The sequence below is a fragment of the Vombatus ursinus genome, unplaced genomic scaffold, assembly GCF_900497805.2.
Source record: "Vombatus ursinus unplaced genomic scaffold, bare-nosed wombat genome assembly UNPS02014863.1, whole genome shotgun sequence".
Lineage (NCBI taxonomy): Eukaryota > Metazoa > Chordata > Mammalia > Diprotodontia > Vombatidae > Vombatus > Vombatus ursinus.
In genome coordinates this window covers 33,092,554-33,115,534 of record NW_020954641.1, presented here as the reverse complement: position 1 = coordinate 33,115,534, position 22,981 = coordinate 33,092,554, and the positions used below count along the sequence as shown (strand labels likewise).

The 22,981-nt window shown below is 40.6% G+C and overlaps 1 protein-coding gene across 3 annotated transcripts in view; it reads left to right on the top strand.

Annotated features, from left to right (window-relative positions):
* PPARGC1B (PPARG coactivator 1 beta) overlaps positions 1–22,981 on the top strand; it is a 167,068-nt gene that overhangs the window by 110,615 nt on the left and 33,472 nt on the right. For all 3 annotated transcript variants that reach the window (XM_027842044.1, XM_027842043.1, XM_027842041.1), the window contains exon 2: positions 16,473–16,652. In XM_027842044.1, coding sequence (XP_027697845.1) covers positions 16,473–16,652 — 180 coding nt within the window. The remainder of the gene's footprint in view (positions 1–16,472; positions 16,653–22,981) is intronic.

Sequence of the window (22,981 nt, the reverse complement as noted above, 5' to 3'; positions counted from 1 at the left end):
TTCTTTCTTTCTTTCTTTCTTTCTTTCTTTCTTTCTTTCTTTCTTTCTTTCTTTCTTTTTCTTTCTTTCTTTCTTTTTTCTCTTAGGCAATTGGGGTTAAGTGACTTGCCCAGGGTCACACAGTCCCTGACTTTCTTTAAGCCAACTAAGATCCCATCTTCTACAAGAAATCTTTCCCAGCCTCTCTCTTAATTATTTCCCATTTATCTTATATATATATATATATAGCTTGTTTGTACATCTTTGTTTGCTTGTTGCCTTCCTTACTACTAGACTGTAAGCTCTTTGAGGGCAGGGACTGTCTTTTTATTCTTTTTGTATCCCCAGTGCTTAGCATAGTGCCTGGCACATAGTAAGTACGTAATAAATGTTTATAACTAGTATTGCTTAGGTACAGGTTGGACTAGAAGGTCTCATAGGTCCCTTCCAATGCTGAGATGGTGATTATGTAAAGTATTGGTTGAATAAATGACTGTATAGATAGAAAAATGGCAAGTACTTTGCAGGGTAGACTGTTTTCAAGGGTTGAATTACTCAGACATTTCAAAGATAAGTCAAGCTACAGTCAGGTACCAAGTATTTGTATTTGTGGTTTTGGATTGATGATAGGTGCCAGGCTATCACTTATGACCAAGGATGAGCCTGAAGTCATTGGAGACTGTTTCCTGAAGACACTGGTAGACAGAATGATCAGAAAGATAGCAATGGGAAAGAAACTGGAAATGATCCTAGTGGTCTATAACCAGAGGTGTCAAACACTTGACCTACAACACTCCCAAATGTGGCCCAAACCAGATTAAAATGTAATTGGGAAATAGTAGAACAGATAATGTTAACATGTGATTTTTTAAGTAAATATGGGGCTGGCAGGGATCCTCATGTACAGTTAAGTGGCCCATGGCTTGTCAGAGCTAGAAAGAACCTTTGAACCTTTAAATGAAAGAACTGGAAGGAACCTTAGACCATAAAACAGAGAATCTCATAGCTGGAATGTGACCCTGGTACATAGAATGGTCCCCTCCCCTGCCTTAGCCCTTGAAGACTGGACTGAATGGGTCATGCTCTGATCCTTTCTTAGAGACTTCCCACTCACAGTCATTATTGTTGATTTTTCTTCTAGTTCTTATATGCAACTTCATCATTCCTAGGCACTGTTTTCCCTTGAAAACAGGGGGCTCAGAAATTTGTCATTCAGGTACACAGAATCTGATCAGGTTTCATGCTTCTCATCATGCTCAGGAAAACTATTATCACAGTGCCAGAGGATTTTAGGACCCAGAACACAATTTATCCCTCCACTGCATACAATCAGTAGATAGAGCTCTAGACCTGGAGTCAGGAAGACCTGAGTTCAAATCCAACCTCAGACACTTACCAATTATGTAACCCTGGGCAAGCCACAACCTCTGTTTGCCTCAGTTCCCTTATTTGTAAAAACGGGGATAATAATAGCACGTACTTCTCTAAATTGTTGTGAAAATAAAATGAGATGATGTTTGTGAAGAGATTTGAAAATTCTATAAATACTAGTTGTTAACTATTCTCATTTAAAAAAAAAAAAACAACCCAACACTCCAAGACTTCAAATTCTTAGACATTCTCATTTCAAGTCAGCAAGCATTTTTAAGAGTTTACTAAGTACCTCCTTTATTTCATTACATTCATTTCATAAATGCAACAAAGTAAATTTCATTAAATTAATTAAATTGGCCAACCTGCTTTTTTGATTAAGGGAGAGAAGAGGAGAGAGACCAAAACTAGTTCTCCCTTTGCTAAGACACTTGGGAAGCACTACCTATGGAGAGAGCAGGAGAGAGAGAATTTTACTAAGCACCAGGCACTGTACGAAGCTAGGGAATACAAATACAAACAGAAAGCGTGACAGCCTTGTCTTCACGGAACTTATAAAATTCTGATGGAGAAAGACAATACATAAAAGGCAGCTGAAAAACAGGTAAGGGTGATGAAGCGGTGGAATAAAGTGGGTGTTTGGGGAATGGTAGAAAAAGTGACTGTTTCAAGAGTATAGCCTAGAGAGGAATGAAGACAAGGTTCTTGTTGTTCAGTCATGTACGACTCTTTGTGACCCCATTGGGTTTTTCTTAGAAAAGGCACTGGAGCAGTTTGCCGTTTCCTTCTCCAGCTCATTTGACAGATGAGGAACTGAGGCAAACAGGGTGAAGTGACTTGCCCAGGGTCACACAGCTAAGTGTTTGAGGGCAAATTTGAGTTGAGTTCCAGCACTATTCCTAGCATTCTATCTGCTGCACCACCAACCACCCCAGGGTTGTTATGGGCCTCCTTACAACAGAAATTCTAAGAGGACCCAGCCAATCAGAGGGAAAGACAAGAAAGGCCGAGGGTATTTATAATACGAGAGTTAGTCTAGACTAGAGTATAGTGAGCTTCCAGGGTGAAGAGGTTTTCATGACCTGGTAGAAGTCATGTGGCAATGAGCCAGAAGTGCAGTGTGAAGAGGGATGCCCTCACAAACAATTATTTCTTCTCAACTTTCTCTTTTCCCTAGTCACAGACCCATTCTTTGCTTTCATGAACATTCTCTGCTTCTTTCCGCATACCTGGGGACCATTCCACCAAGACTACCTCTGATTTCAACGTCATGGTTATATACCAATACATCCTAAATAAGGGATAACTGATAATAATTCCAGGTAGCCACATGCCCCTGTAGCCTGTTGGTCAGAGCTAAATCCTCTTTGCGGGAATCCCTAGATCCTGGTACCCTCTTGTATTTCCTATGCTCTAGTTCTCAATGGGCAACAAACAACCTTTGGAATCCCACAGACTAAAAGTCTGTGACAAAGGACCTATTCAATATAATAAGGTAATGGAATTATGCTATTCAATGTAGTGAATTGAAAAAGGCCCTAGATGTTGACTTAGAAGACCTAGATTTTAGTTTTAATTCTGCCACTAACTCAAGATATGACCTTGAGAAAGTAATTTCCCTTTTCTAGGCCTCATTTTCCAACTCTGTAAAACAAGAGTATTTGGACTTTAGGAGTCTATCACTTTCTTTTTGAAAAATGTTCTATTGATTTTTTTTTTTTTACATCTAGTACGTGCCCCTATATACACTCCAAGGAACTGAATTCTCCCTTTTAGCAAAGAAAGTCAACAACCACTGACAGCATGTGCAGCATTCTGCCCCTGGATGTCCCTCCCTCTACCTCTCTTCTGAAAGGATCCGTTAGTGCTATTTGCACTTTGAAAAATAACACAGACACACACAAAACTCACAGTAAAAGTCTCCCTTCCACCAGCCAGATTTAGTGAGTTGGTCACTAATTCACCAAATAATTTAAGAATACAGGCGTACCTCGGAGATATCAAGAGTTCAGGGCCACACCACCACAATAGAGTGAGTCACGACTTTTTTTTTCTTTCCCAGTGCGTATAAAAGTTATACTTTGTATTATGCTGTAGTCTATTAAGTGTGCAATAGTATTAGGTCTAAAAAAAATCAATGTACATATCTTAAAAAATACTTTGTTGCTAAAAAACTAACCATCACCTGAGCCTTCAGTGAGTTGTAATCTTTTTGCTGGTGGAGGGTCTTGCCTCACTGTTGATGGCTGCTGACTGATCTAGGTGGTGGCTGCTGAAGCCTGGGATGGCTATGGCAATTTCTCAAAATAAGACCACAGCGAAGTTTGCCACATGGATTGACTGTTTCTTTCACTTGAACACTTAGAGGCCATTGTAGGGTTATTAATTGGTCTAATTGCAATACTGTTGTGCCTCAGGGAATAGGGAGGCCTAAGGAGAGGGAAACTGAATGGTAGTTGGTGGAACAGTCAGAACACATACATTTATTGATTACATTCATCGTCTTATATAGGCATGTTTCGTTTATCTTAAAACAATTACAATGGTAACATCAAAGATCACTATTCACCCTAACAGATATAATAATAATGAAAAAGTTTGAAATATCACAAGAATTACCAAAATGTGACACAGACATGATGTGAGCACATGTTGTTGGAAAAATGGCACTGGATAGGGGACAGCTAGGTGGAGCAGTAGATAGAGCATTGGCCCTGGAGTCAGGAGGACCTGAGTTCAAATCCACCCTCAGGCACATAGCATTTACTAGCTGTGTGACTCTGGGCATGTCACTTAACCCCAATTGCCTCACCAAAAAAAAAAGAAAAAGAAAAATGGAACTGAGAGACTTGCTTGACCCAGGGTTGCCACAAACCTTCAATTTTTAAAAAACACAATATCTGAGACACATAATAAAGCAAAGCGCAATAAAACTAGGTATGCCTGTAATGGCATTTAATAGAAGTACAGCTTTTTCTGATTCAGACAAAATCTTTGACCATCAGGGATACAAGGATTTTCTTATGAGTGCCCTTCTCTTTAATAAATAGGAATATAAAGGAAAATTTATAGAAATATAAAGGAAGGTTTTTGCATAAGGACTCTTAGGTCTCCTGACAAGATATGTACTTGAGTTCCTTCACTGGAAGAAACACTGGGCAGGAGTCCCAGTATTGCATTTATAGCTCTCTAAACCTACAACCTAGTCCTTCAGGTCATAGAACTTTGAGATAGGATGTGCCGGTAAATATTTAACAACCAATTCTCTGGGGGAAAGTGTATTCATGACACACTTAAAAAGTTTAATCTGAATTATTAACATGTTCTTCATCAATTTTTAAAATCTAAAAAATCAACAAAACAATATATCAAACCCAGGATTTGTAGATTTTTGCCAATTTCTGAGGTGTAAATGACCACCCTGAAAATTTAACAAATTATTCTCAAGCTGGCACCAGTGCATTCTTTTTTGGGGAGAGGGAGGCAATCAGGGTTAAGTGATTTGTTTGCCCAGGTCACACAGCTAGTGAGTGTCTGAGGCAGAATTTGAACTCAGTTCCTCCTGACTTCAGAGCCGGTGCTCTGTCCATGGTGCCACCTAGTTGCTGCCCAATACTTCCTTGAAAGTGACCATAGTCTAACCCTATTCTTTTACAGAGGAGAAAACTAAGACCCAGCAGAAGAGAAAGCCTTGTCCAAGGTCATATAGTAAAAGTCAGAGCTAGGATTTGAACCTAGATCCCTTTGACTCGACTCCATTGCTTTTTTCCATTGTACATAATTTCCAGTATACGTAATTTCCTACTCATTTGTCTACATCAGGATAGTTGACAAGACTATGGACTCTAGTTCAAGGAAGCAGGATAGGTTTATGAAGCAGCATCTTTAGTTTGAAGTAATTCTAAGGAAAGGCATAACAGGAGAGGAAAGGTGAAATTGGGAGTGCATTTTGGAAGAGGGGGGTGTCATTCAAGAACTTCTGCTGCCTTCAAAGCTGCAGCCACTTGTAGTCCTCCCTAGTCAAGACTGTGTGGCTGGTGGGTCACCTCTGTGTTTAAAGAGCCTTTTCTGGGCTCTGAGTGTGCTGATTTCATTGATCACAACCTGTGACAGGGCCATCTTCTCCAGATAAATAAGGGATCCTAGAGGGAGATTGGTAGTCTGAATCCCTGGCCACTGCCCCCCCACCCCCCCCTTATTGCTGCTATTTTTTCTTCCAGGATTGGGCATAGGGACAAGGACAAGAAGGGGTAAATGTCATAAGGATGTGTGTGGTTAATTACCATCAGAGTCTCCATGACTCAGAGCACCATTCCCCCCTCCTCCCTCCCAGAATCTTAGCTCACAATCCACCTTCTGCCTCTGAAATGAAATGGCTTCTTCCTGGGGCTTCTCATGCTGTGTTTGGGGAATTCAAATGGTCTTTCCTTAAGATTCCTGCATTTCCTGGGCTCCGTCTGCATCCTGTCTCCATCTGCTACTGGCCCTGCCAGTCTTTTGCTTAGCTCCCAGATGGGCTAAAAAGAACTTGGAAGAAGCAGAGCTTATCACACAGTGGACAAGCCTTAAGGAGAGACCAGGATATTCCTTATGTCAAAAACAAAATGTCCCCCACTTTGCAACCATCTCTTTTCCCCCCTGGGAATGTCCTGTGACACCTCAGGCCCCCTCCTAACTTCCACCATCTGTCCATCCACACAAAGTAACCATCTTCTCTCCTCCCTCTCACTATGCTCACCACCACCTTCTATCCACCAATCCCAGATTGTCCAGCAGGAAAACCCAGGTCATTGTGACATATTCAAGTCTTTGTGATGCTCTCAAAGTATCCTACCACCCCTGGGTTAGACATGGTACAGTTTAGTTTTTTAGAATTCTGTATCAGAGCAGTAAAGGCTTGTAGAGACTGTCTTGTCCACCTCCCCTCATCTCATAGTGGGAGAAACTCATACCCAAAGAGAGGAAAAGGAAAAGACTTCCTTAAGGTCTCACAGCAGCAGATGAGCTAGGATTTTTAGATTTGAAGTCTAGGGCTGTCACTGCATTGTGCTATGTCTCCTCTTCCAGACTGTTTAAAGTGAGCCAGAGAAGTGAGGAGTAAGCGTCTCACCAATTTTGAGTAGATAATTAATTGTACCATTGGAGAATACAAGAGTCCAGACCCAACTTGGAGCAATATGGTAACCAGGAGCCGTAGCCAGCTCTGCTGTTTTAACTTTACGTAGTCATATGACCAGAGGAATCAGCCAAGAGCGTCCTTCCTAATCCCCTCCCGGGGATCCTGTGGGTTTAAATTTCAACAAGTATGAGCACACAGAAAAATGACACAAGTGTTCCTGTAACAAGACACGGTACAAGAACAATAGTAATGAAGGAGGTGAAAAATGCCTTGGTTAAGGGTGTGTGTGTGTATGTGTGTAATGGATGGTGCCGTAGTGTGGGCTGTGAGCCCAGCTCTGCCTCTGATTCTGTCTATAGTCTCAGGTAACTCATTTCCCTTCTGTGGGCCTCAGTTTCTCTGCTGGAAGATGAGATGACTCTAGGTTTGAGGTCAAGAGAGTCAAAGACACAGAAGACCTGAGTTCTTGCCCTAGCCCTACCATTTCCTAGCTAAGGGACTCTCATTCTCAGTTTTGTTCATCTGTAAAATGAGGGGGTTAGAATAGATGGTCTTAAAAGTTTCTTTTTGTTTCTCTGAAATTCTGTGATTCTGGGTTTGAGCTAGGCAGTCCCTAAGGGCCTATTCAGCACAATAGTTCTGTGGGACTTTTATTTGTGGAACAGACTTAAAATCATTGAATCAGTGTGATTCAGTTGTCTAAAGTTGTTTTGTTGTTTTTGAAGAAGACCAATGACATCTTGATGTCTTGATAATGTCTTGATTCATTTATGAATTGGATTAAGGAGGCAGAGTTGCACAAAGTTTCCAGCCTTACTCTCTCTTCCTGAGTCATCTAAGTCCAGTGGTAAGACAAAAGTCAAGATGACTGGAGATAGCCTGGGATGCCGTGGATGACCTTGGCATCTTCGATGTCTGACCAAGCTCTAAGTGCCCCACAGCACCTGCTTCAGCCACCTTCATGGCCATTGGAACAGATTGTTCTCATCTGCCCATTCCACTGGGGCAAGTCTTCACATGCTTCTGGTAGGCATTTCTGTCTGAAATACTGGATTAAGAATCATACAATTATACATTTAGAGCTGGAAGGGATTTTACGGGTCATGTGGTTCAACTACTTCATTGAGGTTATTGAGAATCAACCTTCTCCATTTGGAGAGAATGAGGCCCAGAGATGTTGTGACTTTCCCAAGGTCACACAGATAAGTGGCAGAGGCCTGACAGGATACCAAATCCAGAATTCTTTGCACCAACTGCATTGCCATAATATGTAGGTTCAAATCCTGGCTCTGCTATTTAGTATTTATGTGACCTTGGACAAGTGACTTAGCCTCCCGGGCCTCTATCTCCTCAATTATAAAATTAGGGGGTTGGACAAGAAGACCTCTAAAATCCTTCCAGCTTTGAATCTATAATCCTATGGTTTTGGAGGTGGAAGGGACCTCATCTGGCTCACTAGTCCTGGCCAAGAATCCCCTCAGCTACATTGCCCACAAATCCAGTCTTTACTTGAAGCTTTCCTAGTGACGGGAATCCACTCCCTCCTGATGTTGCCCATTTCGTAGGTTTTTGTTGTTGTTGTTTAGTTGTGTCTGACTCTTCACGGCTCTATTTGGTGTTTCCTTGGCAAAGACATTGGAGTGGTTTGCCATTTCCTTCTCCAGCTCATTTTATAGATGAGGAAGCTGAGGCAAACAGGGTTAAGTGACTTGCTCAAGGTCACACAGCTCGTAAATGTCTGAGGCCAAATCTGAGCTCAGGAAGATGAGTCTTTCTGACTCCAGGCCCAGTGCTCTGTGCACTATAGCACCACTCAGCTGCCCACATTCCATAGGTAGAATAGCACATCCAGAACTTAATGGGACCTCAGTAGTCCAACCTCTTCATTTTATAGAAAATGAAAATGAGACCCAAGAGGTTAAATGAGTTCATCAAAGTCACATAGGTAATCAGTGGTAGAGTCAGGATTGGACCCCAGGACCTCTGACTCCAGAGCCAATGCTTTTACCATGATATCTCCTTTGAAGGAGAATTAGCATTTGGTTTTTTGTTTGTTTGTTTGGGCTACTTTCTTCTGCTGAGATTGTGAAGTTAACCACAGGTACCTAGAACAGCAAACATTTATATAGTGCTTTAAGTACTTAACAAATATTATCTCATTTGATCCTCACGACAATCCTATCTCATTTTACAGTTGAGGAAACTGAGGCAGAGGTTAAATGACTTGCCCAGGGTCACACAGCTAGGAAGTATCTGAGGCTGGATCTGAACCCAGGTCTTCCTGGTTCCTGGCCTAATACTCTGTGCACTGAGCCACCTACCTAGCCAATAGAAGCTGAGTCTCCCTTTTTCTAATCCTATTTGCAGCCCCTAGACAAGACAGGTTGTTTGGTGCCTCTCAAGGTCACTGACAGGACAAAGCCCTTGGCTTTGCAAGGCTGCTCATCAGTCAGCAATCACTTAGTAAGCCCTTCCTCTGTGCCAGGCATAATACTAGGTGCTGAGGATGCAAATACAAAGATTGAAACTGTCTCTATCCCAAAGAGCTTGCTCTGTCAGAGGAGACAGCACGAACATGAATAAATATCTATGCAGTTAATGCAAGGTTGTTGTTTGTCCTCAAAGAGAACCAATGACATCACAAGGAGATGTCTTGACTTGCTCATGAATTAGATTTAAGTGAGGTAGAGTTGTGCAAAGTCATCTAGAAAGGGGAGAGTGAGGCTCATGAGAGGCTCATGAGGTAGTTAAGTAGGAGGTGATTAGGGAGAGAGGGCAGTAGCGGTTGGGGAGATCAGCAAAGGCTTTGTCTAGAGAGAACACAACTGTGTAACTCACATTTCTATGATGTCAGAGGTCTTGAAAAGCACCTTCCTCACAGCAACCCTATGGGGTGGTTGGTACTCATCTTATCATTCCTGTTTGGCAGATGAGGCCAACGGGGTTTTAAGAGTTTAAGTGATTTTGCCTGAGGTCTATGAACTTCAGGGCTGAGATCTGGACTCCAGATCTTCTGATTCCGATTCTAGTGGGCAGGTGTTCTTACATAGTGCTCAGCTGGAGCTGCTGTCCTTCCTGAACCCAGCAGGATCCACACTGTTTCTCTTCCTGGCTCAGAAATCTCTCTGTAGAGGCCTTGCTGGAGAACTCCAACTTCGAGCCTCTCCCTATAAATATTGCAGCAGCTGGACAAAAGACAGGAGCTGACAACGTGCTTGCCTCTCTCCAGCAGGACACTTCTTCAAATGCTGAGCCAGGGGACTCTTTACATTGCCTGCTTCATGGGGTGGTGACCTTCAGTCCCAGAGTGTGGTCCCTGCTATCTCTTTGTGTAGTTATTTATAACAATGTAACTCAGCACTGTACACCCAAAACTTCTCTTCTCTGCCCTGGCCCCCCTACTGCCTCTGCATTCTTCTCCAAGAAGTCGGTCCATCTGTGCACAAGGCCTCTGGAAAAATGACTGAGTTTAGATTAATTAGATGATCTTGAAGGCCCCTTGCAACCCCATCATTCTTTGATGGTCTATTTGTAATAGCCTGTTCTCTGCCCTAGTCAGATCCTATTTGGTTTTTATTTATTTATTTAGGCAAATAGCGGTTAAGTGACTTGCCCAGGGTCACACAGCTAGTGTCTGAGGCCAGATTTGAACTAAGGTCATCCTGATGCCAGGGCTGGTGCTCTATCCACTGTGCCACCTAACTGCCCCTAGTCAGACCCTATTTGGAACACTATAGGCAGCTATGTGTACCACAGGACATGGACAAGTTGGAATGTGTCCAAAGAGAGATATGACAAGGTGGGAAAGGGATGTGAAACCATCTTATATGGGGATCTGTTGAAGGATTTGGTAATGTTTAGTGAGGAGAAGAGAAAGCTTAAGGGAGGGTGGAGAAGAATGAGCATGGTCTTCAAAGATTTGAAGTGGTCACTTGGGAAATGGCGATCAGAATTATTCTGGTATCTGCAGAGGACAGATCTAGGACTAACAAAGGAAAATCACATGGAGGTAAATTTCAGTTCAGCATATGAAAAAAAAAATGGGCTGCCTCAATAGATAGCAAGCTTCCGATCCCCAGAAGTGTTCAAGCAGCAGCTGTATGGCCATTTGCTATAAAAAGAGAGGTTTACTGGCCCAGGAAGCAGGCAACTTATCCACTAAGATGCCCTACAATTTTGAGATTAAGAGCTAAATATAAATCACTGTAGCAATGTAAGGCTTTATACAGTGACTCTGTACCTCATAGAATCATAGGGTTTAGAGCTGGAAAGACCCTAGAGATCACCTCTATGAGGGGTTCTTAATCTTTTTTTTTTTTTTTTTTTTTGCATTATGGACGGCTTCGGCAGACTGGTGAGGTCTAACGGGTCTCTTTTTAGAATAATGTTGGTAATGCACAAAATAAAATACAAAGGAAGTCAATTCTTTTGAGATACTGTTACCAAAATATAGCTTTAAAAGCTATGTTTATAGACTCTAGGCTCAGAACCCCAATAGTTCAATCCTTTAGTTTTACAGATAAGGAAAGTAACACCCAGAGAGTTTTAGTGACTTGTCTGAGGTTACATAGTAGTAAAATAGCAGGCAGGACTCCAGTCCAGGCTTTTTGATTCAAAAACCAGTCTTCTTTCTGACTATACCCTTTTGTTCAGTACCTAAACCAGATTCATAGAAACTCAGGTTAGAAGGGATCTCAGGGTCATGTGGTCCAATCCTATAGATAAAGCCTGAATCCTGCCTATAAAATCCTTGGAAAGTGGTCATTTAGCCTCCAAATGACCCAAAGAGCCTGAGGCAAAACAGACCTCTTGAGATCCAGTGCATTTCTGAGCTGGAACCCCTTCTATCAGATCAGATGGTCACTTAGCTTCCACTTAAAGACCTTCAGACATTGGGTGCTCATTGCCTCCTAAGGCAGTTGCTTCCACTTAAGATGTTTTCCCTGGATATCGCCAAATGTGCCCTGCTGTGACTCTGGTCTATTGTTCCTGATTCTGCTCTCTAGGGCCAAGGAAAACAAGTGTGATTCCTATCCCACTTGTCAATGTTGCAAATATCGGAAAATGATGACCCTGTCTCTGCCAACTCTCCTCTAGGGTAAACATCGAATGTTCTAGTTGAGGCACTTCATCATTCTGAGTCTCCTTTCTCTGAAATTCCTTTAGCTCCAGAATGTTCTTGGTCATCTAAACTCATACAGTTCCTCTTCATTAATATAGATCTGCTTGTTTATCAGTCATACTTTATCATTAGATGGAGAGCACAAAATCTCCTTGAAGGAGGGTGGGCTCTCTCTTGTTCCAATATAAATCCTCCTCTCTCTCTACCTTTAAGGGTTTTTAGAGAAGAGGCAGAAAATTGATTTGGGACTTACACTTTCTTGTGTGTGTCTCCTCTATTTTGCTAACTTCCTATCTTTTCTTTCTCTTGTTTTATTGATTGATGCCCTTTTTTTTTTTAAGGCAATTGGGGTTAAGTGACTTGCCCAGGGTCACACAGCTAGTAAGTGTCAAGTGCTTGGTCTGAGGACGGATTTGAACTCAGGTCCTCCTGATTCCAGGGCCGGTGCTCTATCCACTGCACCACCTAGCTGCCCCAATTGATGCCATTTGTAGTTATGTTAATCATTTTTCTATATAACCTTCCCCCAATGAACCTTTCCTTTTAACAAAGAGGAAAAAAAATTATTAAGCAAAACCAAACCAAATGATTGAATGAGACATATCTGCAAGGCTTTTCCCACAATGGTTGGCACATAGTAGCCTGTAGTAAATTCTGGTTCCCTTCTCCTCCCTCCTCTACATCAGTTTGATGTGGCAGTATATGCAACCCATAGTCCTTCACCTGTCCAAGGAAAGGACCAGGTGTGTTTCCTCCTCACTTCTCCCCAGCTTGGTCATTATGAATCCTATGATTGCTGATTAGCTTTATCTGATTGTTTATTTCTTTGTATTGTAATTACTGTGAATGTTTCCCTTGTTCTGTTTTTTTCTTAGTGTATCAGTTGCTACAAGTCTCCCTAGGTTTCTCTGAATTCCTTCTGTTCATGTCACAATTAGTTTACCTGTTCTCTAGTTGATAGGTACTCATTTTGTTTCCAATTTTTTGCTACCACATAAAGTGCTGTTGTGAATAAATATTTTGGTATACAGTGAATCTTTGTTTCTGTCTTTGACCCCCTTGGACTAAATGTCAGTAATGGGGTAAAGCAATGTTTTACTCTGTGAAACTGCTTCTATAGAGGAGGGTGAGTTAATGAATCATTAAATATTTATTAGGTGTTTCCCATGTGCCAGGCACTCTGCTAAACTAAGCTCTTAGAATGTAAAAGAAGCAAAAGAGAATCCCTGCCCTCAAGGAACTTACAATCTAATGGGAGAACTTGAAAATAACCCTGTCATCCCTATTGGTTCATGCTAGTAGTACTGAGGCAACTAGGAGGCACAGTGGACAGTTCTGGGTAGGCCTGGCATCAGAAAGACTTACTTTCCTGATTTCAAATCCAGCCTCAGATACTTACTGGCTGGGCAAGTCACTTAACCCTGTTTGCCTCAGTTTCCTCATCTGTAAAATGAGCTGGAGAAGGAAATAGCAAACCACTCCAGTATCTTTGCCAAGCAAACCCCAAATGGGGCCATGAAGAGTCAGACATGACTGAAAAATGACTGAACAACAGTGGGACTGATAAATGAATGAGTAAAAAAGCACTGATGAAACACTTACCATGTGCCAAGCACTGTGTTAAGCTCTAGGCCTCACTATTGGTCTCATTGTTGTACACTTATGACTTCTGACATTTCTAATTGCCTGCAGTTGAACTTTCTCATATATGTTGTCTCACCCAATTAGAAAAGTCCTTAGTATAAGAGGCCCACATGTAGGTGAGATGACAATGTGCTGGGGGACTATAAGGCACAAAGTAAAGCCTGAAGAATTTTAGGAATCAGTGGCAGGGTAGATGGTGGGGCCTCCATCTCATCAGAAGAAATGCAGTTGTTGGCTTCCATCTCATCCAGACCATGTGATCAGTCAAGCCGCTGGGTGAAGGAGACAGGCAAGGGAGCAGAATTCCCTGCGTGATTGTGGCTTAGCTGTCTCAGATGGATTCTGAGACAGACAGATAGGTGGGGAGGAGGCAGGAATACAAGGGTAGTAGAATGCTCCCCTCATGTAGCTATCCATTCTATCTCTGATAGCCCCAGAGATCTGGGGAAAAGAAATGATTGACTTCTTTGACATGACTGAAAAGTCTGAGAGACCCTGAACACATCACAGTTTCTCTCAACAAAATCTGCTGCTGTCACGCATGATTATGCCTGAGCTTTCTGTGAAACTCTTCAGGTCAAGCTGATGTCACCTCCCTAGTCAGAGAAATCCATAGGGTGATTGACAGGGCCTGTTGGGAGTTAAAATGGATAGTCCTCCACACTCTTGGAGAAGCACACGCCTTGTTTTGGTGGGTCTTCCATTGTTCCTAATTTATCAGGAAGAAGCCTCTGAATTGTGCTGTTTTATCACCCTCCTGAAAACCTATTCTTGGTGCGTGACCAGACCATAATTGGTGTGAGTCACAACTCTGAGAGCTGTTCACTTGAGCTGCCAGTAGAGAAGGCCTGCATGGTTTGTTTTCAAGCAGAGATTGACTATAACTCCATTCGTACCTCTTGTACCCTTGGGGAATGAGGTTTCCACAGCCTGAAAATTTCCACAGAATTGAGGCTCCCTCTTTCAAACACCAAGATTTACTTTTAAAAACACACAGACATACACATTTTGGATGAGAACATTTTTAATATTTATCACATACTTCCTTAGCTTCTTAAGCACAAAATACTGAGCATTAGTGTATAGCTCTTTCTGATGATTCAGGACCATCATTGTGGGCATCCATTTATAGTCCTGTGAGATAATGAGATGCTGGGTCTGCTATTTATCTGTTTTTCATCTTTACCCTCAGTATTAGGAAGTCCAGGAGTATCTTTCCTGCTTTCATTTTGTCTCCTGTTATTGACCACAGTTCACCCCCCATCCCTGCCAATACTTGTATTGTGATTTGCTGCTTTTAATCTGGTCTTCAGACAGGCAGAATGTTGCTGTATATTGTAAAACTAAACAGTGATCTGCTTATCTTGTTTATCAGAACAAGGGGCAGATAGTTGCTATTTCAATAAATTAAGTATCAGTGTTAAAGGAATACTTTTCTCTATCTTGTATTAGTCCTTATAAAGCTTAAGTAACTTACCCATAGTCATAAGCTGAGACTTCCTGCTGAGATGGTTTGGACTCAGACAATTTAGAGGTCTCCCCCGCCAGGCTTTCCTTTGTTCTTCCTTTTGATGCACAGACTCGAAAAGAAAGGTGAACTTACCTACTTTTGAAGATTCTCCAGTGGTTTCCCAATTTAGAATAAATTGTTCCCAAAGCAGGGGGTGGGAGGGAAGAAAGCCAGTAAATGTTCTTTCCAAACTTGCACAGGAAGATACTATAGTGAGAGGTGGATTGTCAACTCATTAGTTTCAGATGATGCACAGCATGCCTCTTTTCTCCTAGGCAGTTGCTACCATTTTCTTAAAACCTCAGCAAATGAGCCATCAACATTTATTTGAGACAGCTAGGTGGCTCAGTGAATAGAGTGCAGAACCTGAGACCAGGAAGACCTGAGTTCAAATCTGACTTCAGATAATTATTAGCTGTGTGACCCTAGGCAAGTCACTTAACCCTATTTACCTCAGTTGTAAAATGGAGATAATAATAGCTCATCCCTCCATTTTACAACTGAGGTTGTTGTGAGGATCAAATAAGATATTTTTAAGTGTTTAGCACATTACCTGGCACATTTGTTGTTCAGGTGTGTCTGACTCTTTATGACCCTGTTTGGGGTTTTCTTGGCAAAGATACTGGAGTGGTTTACAATTTCCTTCTCCAATTCATTTTACAGATGAGGAAACTGAGGCAAATAGGATTAAGTGATTTGCCCAAGATCAAACAGCTAGTAATTGTCTGAGGCTGGGTTTAAAGTCAGGAAGATAAGTCTTCCTGACTTCATGCCAGGTGCTCTATCTACCTCGCCACCTAGCTGCCCATGGTTGGCACATAGAAGCTGCTTAATAAATACTTGTTCCACATCCCTCTTATTCCTACTGCCTGTAGAACCTTTCCTGGGACAAATGAATAGTCAAAAAAAATTAACATATTGGCCACTCCTGAAAATGCATGTCCCACCTGAGTCCATCTTCTCTCTGCATGAGAGAGGTGGGAAGCATGCCTGAAGGACTTTCTAAATTGTAAGTAGAGAGGGAAGCAAGAGGCCTTTGTGGAGAAAATGATTAGTGGAGCTGTGGGGAATATGGCTGACCAGCAGAGGCTAGAGCTAGCCAAATAGTGGAAAAGCAGCAGAGCCAGAGCAAGGCGTGTGTGCACCCAAGATGAGGTTTCAAATTGAATAATTATCCAATGGCTATGCCTGTATCATTTTAACATAGATGATTTGGCTCATCACAGATTAAAGCCCCATGGATGAGTGAGGGTAGGATTCTCAATACCATGTAGTAGAAAAAACACTGAGTTTGAATCCCTGCTCCAATACTTACTGTTTGACCTTGGACAAGCCACTTAAAACTTTCTGAGCATCAGTTTCTTCATTTGTAAAATGGAGAGGTTGGGCTAGATATCTTTGAGGTGCTGGGCAGCTCTAAAGACTATGATTTTATGTTCATTTAGAAAAACTCATATGAAAAAATGTACATGGTTATGCATCCCTACCTCCTCACCCCCACCTTGTGTTGCAGCTGAAAGAATCTGCCTTCCCTTAATCCTGGTTCTCTGTACAGCCATTGGTGGTAACGAGAGCTCTTTCCCCTTTCCTCCCATAAGCCTAGGAACCTGGACTCGCAGACATAGGACTGACAAGGCCATGGCTGTAGCATTACTCAGTAGTTTCAATGTGGAAAGCCTAGCCAGATCAATAGCCATTGGGCACTTTCCCTTTTCCTGTCTCTGCAGTGTGAGGGTGCAGGGGAGGAGCACCTTTACGAAGACTTCCAAGACCTTGACCTCTCCCAGTTGGATGCCAGTGACTTGGATTCTGCCAGCTGCTTCAGTGAGCTTCAGTGGGGTCCTGAGACATCTGAAAATGGGTTCAGCCAGTGTGACACCTGCGGGGAAGACTCAGAACTTTTCCAGGTATGTCCTTCCATGTACTCATACTGCACAGAGATTCCCCTGGCTTAAAGGAATTTGTCATCTGATAAAGAAGGTAAGACATATCCATGCAATATCAATTCATAAATTCTCAATGAAGTCCTGGCAAGAAGATTATAACATTTTATTCCAAAAATATCATTCACTGTAATCAAGTTGTATTTACACCAGAGATACAAGGATGGTGCAATGTTAGAAAAATAGTTAACATAATCATATTAAAAATGGAAACATCCCCAAACCACAATATTATCTAAATACATACAGAAAAAGCCTTTGACAAAGAACAACTCATTTAGGCACATTGGTTTTTTTTTTCCCTTAAATCTAGCATTGTATATAATGATGAAACACTAGAAGCTTTCCCAAGAAATATAGGAGTAATGTAGGAGACAAAACTATCTCTATTTGAAGATGACACATTTTGCTTAAAAAATCTTAAGGAATCAGTAAAGAAACTAATTGAGACAATAGCTTTGACAAAGTTGCAGGCTACAAAGTTAGCCCATAAAAGTAAAGAGCATTTTTATATAATAATGGCAAAATCTAGGAGGAATAAAAGAAAGGGAAGTCCCATTCGAAATAACTGTGAAATACATAAAATATCTGGGAGTCAATCTACCAAAACACACTCATTACCTATATATATATGAACCTATACAACACTCCTTAAGGAAATAAATAACAGTTTAAATGTGCAGTGCTCATGTCTGGGTCATACCACTAAAATAAAAATGGCAATATTTTCACATTTATTTTTAAAATTTTAATTAATTAGCAGATTTTAGGGCTATACCAATCAAACTACCAAAGGGACACTGTATAGAGCTAGATGAAATGGTGAAGGGAAAGGAATAAGAATTTACATGGTATCCACTGCTTACCAGATAACCATGCTAAGCACTTTATATTTATCTCCTTTAATCCTTATAACACCCCTGGGATGAGGGTGCTGTTATTATCCCCATTTTACAGTTGAGGAAACTGAGGCAATGAGAGACTAAGTGACTTGCCTATGGTCAGTCAACTATGAAGTATGTGAGGCCCAGATTGAACTTAGATTTATCCTGATTCCACTCTATCCACTATACCACTTATCTGTCCTAATATAACATATGATAATGTAAAATGATAACATAATAAAATAATAATAAAGTCATTTGGAGGAACAAAAGGTCTAGAATATCAAGGAAAATCATGGTGAAAAGATCAGAATGAAAGGGGAATAGCGCTTTTTCACATTATAAAATACCAATCACCAAAAACATTTGTCATTAGTTAAAAAAAAATAGAAAAGGATTAATGAAACAGAAAAGACAAGGAAAAATAACTGAACTCAATCCAATGTTCAGTAAGCCTAAAACTAAAATTACCCAGAAAAGAACTCCCAGTTTAATAAGAACTACTGGGAATACAAGAAAGGAGTATGGCAGAAATTGGATTTAGACATTATTTCCACACCACATTCCACAATAAATTCAAAATAGATGTATGATCTGAATATTAAAGATCATACCATTAAAAATTAGAAGGAAAACATAAGTCTTTCACAGCTGTGGGTACAGGGTGAATTCTTAATCAAATGAGGTATAGAGGCAATTACAAAAGATAAAATAGGTAATTTTGATTACATGAAATGGAAAAACCTTTGTGTAAACAAAATTAATGCAACTGTGATAGGAATGGGGAATTGGTTTAGTGAGGAAATAAAAAAGTTTGTATCAAATATCTCTGATAAGCTATTCAGACAATTAGCAGAAATACATAAGACCAAAGGGTCATCACCCAATAGATTAGTGGTCAAAAGATACGAACAAGCAGTTCTTCAAAGAATTGCAAAGTATCCACAACCACATGAAAAGATGCTCCAAATTACCAACAAGAGAATTTAAATAAAAACATCTCTAAGGTTTCACCTTACGCCCTGCAAATTGGCAAAAATGACCACCCAAAATGGCAAGTCAATATTGGAGGGGTTATGGAAGAGTGGGTATACCAATACATTGTTGGTGGAGCTGTGAAGTGATACAACCATTTTGGAAAGCAATCACAAATAAAATGACTAAAATGTTAATACCTCTTAAACCAGAGACGCCATTACTGGTCTTATATCCCAACGAAGAAAAGTCCCCATATATTTCAAAATATTTGTAACAGTAGCACTTTTTACAATAGCTAAGAATTGGAAACAAAGTAGATGCCTGTCTAATCTGTGGTACATTGATTTACTGGAATATTGAATTATAAGAAATGATGTATGTATGTGATGAATACAGAGAAGCATGGCAAAATTTCTATGAACTGATGCATAGTGAAGTAAGCGGAACCAAGAAAACAATATATGTAGTAACTACAACAATGTAACAGGAAAGAACAGTGGTACACCCAAAAAAAAATCAAAAGTAAATGTAACAAAATTATAAAGATCAAGGAGGACTGTAATGAGGAGATATGAAAAAATACCCCCAACCTACCCCTTGGTGCAGGTAGTTATATATTACACATGTTTTCAGGCTTTTTCATTGTATCAATCCATTGTGCTGATTTTTTTTTCTAAAAAATACTATTTGTCTTATGGGATGACTCTCATGGAGGGGGAGGGCAAGGCATACTTGGGATACTATGGTAATAAAAGAAACACAAAATATCAATAAAAACTTATTTTATAAAATAAACCAAAAAAGAAAATTGCAAATTATTTACAGCCAAATGAAAGAAAGCTCCAAATCATAAATGACAAGAGAAATGCAAATCAAAACAATCCTGAAGTTTCAAAGCACATCCAGCAAATTGGCAAAGATGATAAAAGATGGGATTAGTCATTGGATTATATAGGATTAGATACTGGGGGATGGGTGGTAGAAAGACAGGCTTTCAGATGAATTGCTGGTGGAGCTGTGAATTGGTACAACCATTTTAGACAGAAATCTAGAATTATGTAAATAAATTGAAATGTCCATACTCCTAGTTCAGGGTCACTTTATACCACTTCAGGGTCAATGGCATAAAGAAAGTCCACCTATACAGCAAAATATTTTTAGCAGCATTTTTTGTGGTAACCATTAATTGGTGGATTAATTAAGCAGATTGGCAGTAAGTGAATGTAATGGAATATTACTTTGTTGTAAGAAATTATGAAAATGATGAATTCAGAGAAGCATGGAAAGATTTTTATCAACTGAAACAAAGCAAAGTTAGTTGAATTAGTAGTCAATATACACAATAATGTAATTAGCAATAAAAAAAATTAAAACTGAATGATTTGGAATTATAATGATCAAATTTGGCCCCAGAGAGGAGGAATGAGAAAACTCTCTCATTTCCTCCTTTTACCCCTTCTTAGGGGCTCATAGGTTATATGAGATACACGTATGGTATCAGATTTTTTAATATATGTATGTTTTGATTTTATAAAATATGTTTTATATAACTTTTTCTCCTTTCCTTTCTTCAGACTTTATTATAAGGCTGTCCTGGAGGGAGTGAAGGAGGAATACATTGGGAAGTATAGGTGATGTTGACTAGCTTAATTCAAGGGTCACATATTCAAATATCATAGATTCCATATTACTTCCTACCTGTGTTTCTGCAACCTGATCCCATTCTCTCAACTTATTTGGATTTTCTCCAACTCCCCAGCTTGCCTTCCTCTATGAAGCTGTTGTCACCAACTTCTTGCCACAATATTTTTTTGGGTGGCTAGGCCATGGGGTTAAGTGACTTGCCCAGGGTCACACAGCTAGTAAGTATTAAGTATCTGAGGCCGGATTTGAACTCAGATCCTTCTGACTCCAGGGCTGGTGCTCCATCCATTGTGCCACTTAGCTGCCTCAATAATTTCCTCTAACAGTGAATCAACTCATTCCAATTCCACTTAATATTTACTAAAATTTAACTGTATACAAAGCAGTATACTTAGTGCCGGAGGAAATATCCTGATAAACAAGCTCTAAAGGAGCTCTACCTCTAGTAGTAGAAGAAGTCTGAAATGGAATTCTGCACTTAATAATAATAACAATTAACTTGGATTTACATGAAGCTTTGTGCTCTACAAAGCACTTTCAACTCCATTATTTCCTTTGATGTTCAGAGGATATTATTATTATCCTCTACATTTTGCGAAGGGGAAACTGAGACACACCTGCAATTTAATGGCCTAGCCAGGATGGCGAACCAAGCCTCAAGACTCCCAGACCAATGCCCTTTCCCTAAAACTAAGCTACCTCCTATTTTTTCCAGAGGATTTCACCTCAGATTCATTTTCTCCAAGCTTTAGATTAGCCCAAAGAGGAGGATCAGAGGAGGGGTGCGGGAAGAGCAAGAAGCTCTGCATCTCTGCATCTATTAATATCCCTCTCTCAGCTGACAAAGCCTCGGTTAATTTGCACTCAGTTTCCAGAGGGAGTGAGTGGAGTAAGGGGATGGAGGCAGCAGGGTTGTGGGAGCCTCATGCTGTCGAACAGCTCTTGCTTCTTTCTCTTTGCTATTAAATGACTGGTGAGAAGAGTGTGCACTCTGTCCTGCTGCCAATGAGGACAGTATGGAAGCAAAGGGAGCTATTTCCAGGGGCTGGGGTGCATTAACCCCACCTGGCCCGGGAGGGAGCCTAGAGTACCCACCCTCACCTTCTCACTAGCTTGTTAGTTAGGGGAGACTTCCTTTGTGTCAGTTTCCACCTCTATGAAAGGTAAATAATAATGCCTGCCCTGGCTACTTCACAAGGTTGTTGGGAGGATCTGAAGAGGTGGTAAGATCCCCAGCCTGGAAGTCAGTCTAGTCTAGTCTGGTCTAATCTGGGGCTCAATTTGTTGTTGTTGTTGTTTTTTCTTCTTTTTTTGGTGGGGGAAGCAGTTGGGGTTAAGTGACTTGCCCGGGGTCACATGGCTACTAAGTATCTAAGGTCAAATTTGAACTCAGGTCCTCCTGACTTCAGGGCTCATGCTCTATCCACTGCACCACCTACCTGCCCCTCAATTGGTTGTCAATCCTTCTGTCCCTGTATCCCATGGCTTTTGGTAAACCTTTCTTTATTTCCTTTTCAATATGAAAAGGAATCAGTCCTAGATATAGAATGCATATACATGGTCAAATAAAGTAAAAAGATTAATTTTTCATACAGAAAGCTTTATTCAACCATTTCCCCCCCATTGACGCCACTTTTAGAATATTTCAGTAAGATAATATAGTAATTTACCAAATGTTCCCTCTACAAGCTTCTTGTACCCTCAGGAAGGATGCATAAAGGTTGGAAATTTCTGTACTAGAGGATCCTTAGGGTTCTTTCAGGCCTGCTGAGTTCCTATTTCAGCTACCATCACTGTAGATAATTGAAAACTGACTGGTTACAGCCTTACCCTGAGTGACTTTGTATCTCCAGTGTTCTGCTCACAGTAAATCCTTGGTAAATATTTTGTCATTCATACTAAAGCTGGAAGGACTCTTAGCACAGGGTCTGGCACATAGTAGGTGTTTAATAAATATTTGTTGATTCATTCCAAGTAGAACACAGAATAACAGAGTTGCAAAGTGGTACAGTGGATAGACAGGAAGATTTGACTCTCTTCCTAGCTGTGTGACCCTAGGCAAATCTGCTAAGCTCTCCCAGACTCAGAGATCATAATTTTTTTTTAATTGATGGCTATTTATTCAGAGACTATTTGGATTGGCTACTAGAAAACACAAGAAATTCAACACACTCTGTGCTAGGCAGAAGACAAAAGTTATTATTCCACTGAACAATGAAGTCAACCGTTTACTCCCAGAGTAAAGATTTTCTTAAAATTGGCATCTCAGATATGATATTTGGTCAGCATATCAGATACAAATTTTAGGGACACTAAAATCTCTTAGATACTTTGATGGATACGTATTTTTACCCATGTGATTACTCTATCTAAAGATCACAGCTCTTCTTTACCTTTTCATCTTAAGCAATTTTTTTTTCATCAGTCCTTCATAGTGATCAAAATGGGGATGATAATTGTAGCTACCCTACCAGGTTGTGGCGAGGATTGAATGAGATGTGACATATGTAAAAGAGTTTCGTTAACCTTAAATTGGGCCATATACTCTTCAGAACTAGAAGAGACCTTATACAAAATGTGAGATAGACAGGACCTGTGTTTTACAAGCTTCTCTGTCTCTGGCATTCTATGCCTTAGCCAACCTAACCTTGTCTCCCCTCCAGTCTCATGTTTCAGTCCTGTCCTCCCAGGACCACTGAGCTGTAGGTTACTGCTGTTCAAGCCAACAGAGAAACTCACTGTGCCCTTTCCTTTTTTAGATTTGGTTACAAAAATAACAAACCCTTT